Raw genomic sequence first — 4,751 nt, 5'->3', positions numbered from 1 at the left:
AGAGAAAGCAAGCCACCAGGTCCGGGACTTGAACTGCAGTCAGCCATTTGGGAGAAAAGTGCCTTTAACCACCATGCCACCTGCCAGCCCCAAGTCTAAGCTCTTTAATCCCTAGTATTGCAATGCTATGCTCTTACAATAAAGTATGCACGTGGCGGCCAGCCCCATTGTGCAGCGGTTGAGCACTGTGCATAGGGAACTGGGTCCCACACAGCTGACTGGTTCAGCCAGTGGTCACACCAGGCATGCACGCGTGTGTGTGTGTGTACATGTATGTCTAGAATCCCAATGGGATATAGAAATGGAGGAAAAACTATTGTGGGTTGTGGTGTGACCACACCCCATTGGAAGGTGCTTACTATCTCTCTGACAAGCACAGGCACACACTGACAATTGTACATGTGTGTGTGGATGTGTGTGTGTGTGTGTATCACACTACCAGTTTAGTGTGTATAGTTAGACAAAGTTTTAAAAAATCCTTTAGGGGGGACCAGAACTTAGCATAATAGCTATGTCGCTGGACTCCCATGTAGTCAACTGCGGTTCAAGTCCCAGACCCAGTGGCTTAAACTCACGCCGGGCGCGTGTGCATACATGCCCAAGATCCCCAGAGGAGAAGGGAGGAGAAGGGATTGCGGCATGGCCATACCCCCTGGGGGGGTGATTTCTCACTTTCTCTCTCTCTGTCTCTCTGTCTTTCTGGCGAGCGCACGTGCCCTATAACAGAAAATTTTATTATCTTTAAAAAATAAATTTAAAATAAATTAATAAATAATTAATTAAAAATCTTTTAAATAAGAATTGGCTTCTTATTTAAAGTGGTATGAAAAATCACACGAGGCACATGTGTGTGTGTGCCAAAATCCTGAGAGAATGGAAGAGAAGGGATTATGGCGTGGTCATCCCTGGGGAGGGGGTGATTTCTCACTTTCCTTCTCCCTGTCTCTTTCTGGCAAGTGCATGTGCCTTATGGCACAAAAATAAAAAGAAAGAAAAAAAGGAAGGAAGGAAGGAAAGGAGAGAAAGAAAAAGAAAGAAAAAAAGAGAAAGAAAGAGAAGAAAAAAAGAGAGAGAGAGAGAGAAAGGAAGGGAGGAAGGAAGGAAGGAAAGGGAGAGAGAAAGAAAAAGAAAGAGGCTTCTTTACTTTGAGTGCAGGTGCTTGAGGTGAAGTGACTGTGTCCTGCGGTACTGTGGCGACTCGGAAGGGCTGCATGTCCCAGCACTGAAGCCCCCAGGGCCCAGGCAGCCCAGAGCCACCCCCCATCCCCCACCCCCACACCACCAGTTGTCTTCAGCTGTGAGTGGTCTCGTTGACCCCAGGGGCCATCAGCTATTTCCCATGTGCCACGAAGGAGAAGAGAGTAGGAAGCACTGCCGAGGACCCGGAGCCGCTTCGCGATCCCATGGCCCCCAGCTTCTTCTGTCGGCCTTTTGTCTACTGGTTCCCTCCTCCACTAAGGGCGTGGCTGGGATGCCCGCTGAACCGACTTAAACCCGGGCAGTGTGGAAGCTGGTGGGAGAGGGAGGTCTGACAGCGCCCTCTGCAGGCTGTGGTATGAAAGGCAGCCTGGAAGGACGGCGCGAGGCGGCAGCCCACAGTTTTGCAAATTATCAGGCAGGCTGGCTGAGCAAGCACCGAGTGCCAGGCTGGGAACTTGGCCGGTGAGGATCCGGAATAACATCTTCACAAGATATTCGACATGTTGCTGTGAGGTTTGAGAATGGATTTGGAAAAACATAAAAGTGAAAATAGATAAGAGCTCCAGAGGACAGCCTGTGAATGGGCGCTGTGCCCAGAGTCCCAGCTGTAAGAGGAGAAAGACGGGATCCTGTATTTAACCTACATGTTGCAGATTGTCTTCAGGTGGTGCTATTATCCCCGTTTTACAGATGAGGAAACTGAGGCTCAGGGGCTTAGTTCTTGCTCATCACCTCTAGCCTGGACAACTGTGACAACCAAATCGGTCTTCCTCCTGGTGCTCCCCATTTTGCCTTCTGACCCATTTACCATAGCATGCATGCATGCATTCATTCATTCAGCACACATCCACTGCGTGCCGCCGTGAGGCTCAGCGCGAGGCACTGGGGTTTGGCTGTGGACAGGACACACAAGCTCCTGCCCCTGGCCCAGCTGCAGTGATGCAAGCACTTGGCATTGCTGTGTGAGGCTGGGCTGCCCAGGAGGCCCAGGTTCCATTTCCAGCCTAGACAGGCCAGGCACGGTGGCACTGACCTGGCTAACTGGGAGGCTGGGACAGGATGACCAAAACATGCTACAGGGTCCAAAACCTCTCTCTTCCTCTTGTTTAAAAAATAAAAACATTCTTACTCTCACAGAAGACAAATGACAAAACAGGTAGAAGACACAGTGGGAGAGAGGGAAGGATGTGCGGTGGAGGGAAATATGGGGGACAGGTGGTGAGGCGTGCTGGCGGGGCAGGGGGCTGCGATTTGTAGCCAGAGACGGCCCCTGTGAGAAAGGAATGCCCGAGTAAAGACCTGAAGGAGAGCCCCGAGGACAAGCCCAGTTGTGTGATTTGTGGGGTCCAGTGAGGAATGCAAACATGGGCCCTAGTTCAGCTCTATCAGGAACTTCAAGGTGGCAATAGCAGAGCATTAAACCAGGCACAGGTCCTGAGCACAAGCCATGTGGCTACACAGGTGTGCAGGTGGGTATTTGGGGATAGAATGCAGACCAAGAACCAGCATGTGCACAGGCCCTGGGGCAGGCCATGCCTGGCATGTTTATTTGTTTTAATTTGCTACAGGGTGCATGCACTGACTAGAGAGAGAAAGTAAGAAATCACACACCCCCAGGGTGGTGGCCATGCTGCAATCCCTTCTCTTCTGTTCTGCTTTTAGGATTTGGGGCATGTAGACACACATGCCCGGAGTGTTTTTCAAGCTATCAGATCTGGGATTTGAACCATGTAGTTGACCATGCAGGACCCAACCACCTTGACCACCATGCCACGTGCTGGCCATGCCTGGCATGTTTAGGGAAGAAGGCCGGTGCAGCTGGAGCAGTGGGAAGAGATAGAGACGGCAGGGCAGGGGCCAGCAGATCACAAAGGGCCTGGTAGCCCTGTCAGGGCCTACCATGGAGAGAGATGGAACCACCACAAGGTTTTCAGCCAGAAGAGACCATCAGAGTGCCTTTATAAAACCCCTTCAGAGACTTCCTGTGGCTTAAGGATAAAATTCAGACTTCTCGGCCTTGACTTCCTAGCATGCTCTGATCTGATCCCTTCCCATCCCTGCCGCCCTCTCTTCCCTTCTCCCCCTCTCTTCACTTCTCCGAGCTACCCGACAGGCCCAGGCTGGCCGAGCCTTTCCCGCCCTGCCCTGCTGCATGCTGTTCCCTCCACCCGGCCTGCTCTTGGGCACACTCTCCCACTTCTCTTCACCCCCTCCTCCTATTCCTTGGGCCTCGCCCCTCCGGGGGAGCCTTGTGGCCACACCCTGGGATGGGATCAGAACCCAGCCCCATCTCCTAACCCTTTCCAGCCAGAGCACGCCTGCTTGCCTCCTCTGCCCCGTCCCCTAGGAGCCTTAGGAAAGGCCTCCCGTGTTCTGTATGACCTGGAACAGCACAGCTGGCACCACACAGGGCGCCAGATGGAGCCGCATGGAGGGGAGGAGTTCGGGTCCAATCTTGCCAGTCAGCCCTCTGCTGCCTTCCTCGGTCCCTGGCAGGGGGGCAGAGGAGTATGGGTGCAGTGCTCACAGAAGGTGGCTTCCTGGAGGATGTGACACCTGATAGCTTGAGGAGGGGGCATTCTCAAAGGCAGAAATTCACAAACAAGAGTCTTCAGTGGGTCTGAGCAGGGTCAGGGAAACCTCCATACCCAGGGCCTGAGGAGCCCTGGAGGTCCTGGGAGAAGCTGCAGAGTAGTGGGCTTGTGCCAGGCTCTCCAGGGCTGTGGCAGGAGGAGGGGCGGGGCTGCCCAGACAGTGGCTCCCGCCTCACAGCCATGCACGCGTGCCCGAACTGGCTGCTGGGACCTCAGGAGCAGTCAGGCTGGGCCCTGGACCTTGGGGATGTGGCCAGGCATGGGGACCGGCCCTCAGAGATCTCCACTTCACCAGGCTCTATGTGCTGGAGCTGTCAGACGACATCGGGAACTTCGGGGAGGTGCGGCTACCCCTCCTCGGCTGCCTCGGCATCTCCTGGGTGGTCGTCTTCCTCTGCCTCATCCGAGGGGTCAAGTCTTCAGGGAAAGCAAGTACCCCTCCCTGGCAGGGTCTGTGCCCACCCAGAAAGACCCTGGCTCCCCTCCCTGGATCGGGGCTGGGGTGTGGGAGGGGAAGAGGGGCCCAGAGGGCTAGTGGTGGTGAGGGGCCAGGGAGTGGTGCCCAGGGCAGCAGAAGCCCCGGGTTCACGGAGCCATACTGCCCCAGGTGGTGTACTTCACGGCCACATTCCCCTACGTGGTGCTGACCATCCTGTTTGTCCGTGGAGTGACCCTGGATGGAGCCTTCACGGGCATCATGTACTACCTGACCCCCCAGTGGGACAAGATCCTGAAGGCCAAGGTGCGATGGAGGAGGACACAAAAGGGGACGGGAGGGCCAGGCGGTGGCTGCCTCTGACCGCAGCTCCACTGCCCCTTCCTCCCTGCAGGTGTGGGGGGATGCCGCCTCCCAGATCTTCTACTCGCTGGGCTGCGCCTGGGGGGGACTCATCACCATGGCTTCCTACAACAAGTTCCACAACAACTGCTACCGGTGAGCCGCTCCCGCATGCCCAG

At 55.1% G+C, this 4,751-nt stretch overlaps 1 protein-coding gene across 4 annotated transcripts in view; it reads left to right on the top strand.

Annotated features, from left to right (window-relative positions):
* Window positions 1-4,751, top strand: part of SLC6A9 (solute carrier family 6 member 9) — a gene marked incomplete at its 3' end in the record, with an annotated part of 36,861 nt that overhangs the window by 24,602 nt on the left and 7,508 nt on the right. For all 4 annotated transcript variants that reach the window (XM_014589874.2, XM_014589872.2, XM_027773915.1 and 1 more), the window contains 3 exon segments: window positions 4,090-4,222; window positions 4,402-4,536; window positions 4,625-4,728. In XM_014589874.2, the coding sequence (XP_014445360.1) occupies window positions 4,090-4,222; window positions 4,402-4,536; window positions 4,625-4,728 (372 nt within the window).

This window comes from Tupaia chinensis, unplaced genomic scaffold (assembly GCF_000334495.1).
Source record: "Tupaia chinensis unplaced genomic scaffold, TupChi_1.0 Scaffold000387_1, whole genome shotgun sequence".
Lineage (NCBI taxonomy): Eukaryota > Metazoa > Chordata > Mammalia > Scandentia > Tupaiidae > Tupaia > Tupaia belangeri.
Note: the sequence above shows the minus strand (reverse complement) of the source record. Positions and strands in the feature narration are given on the sequence as shown.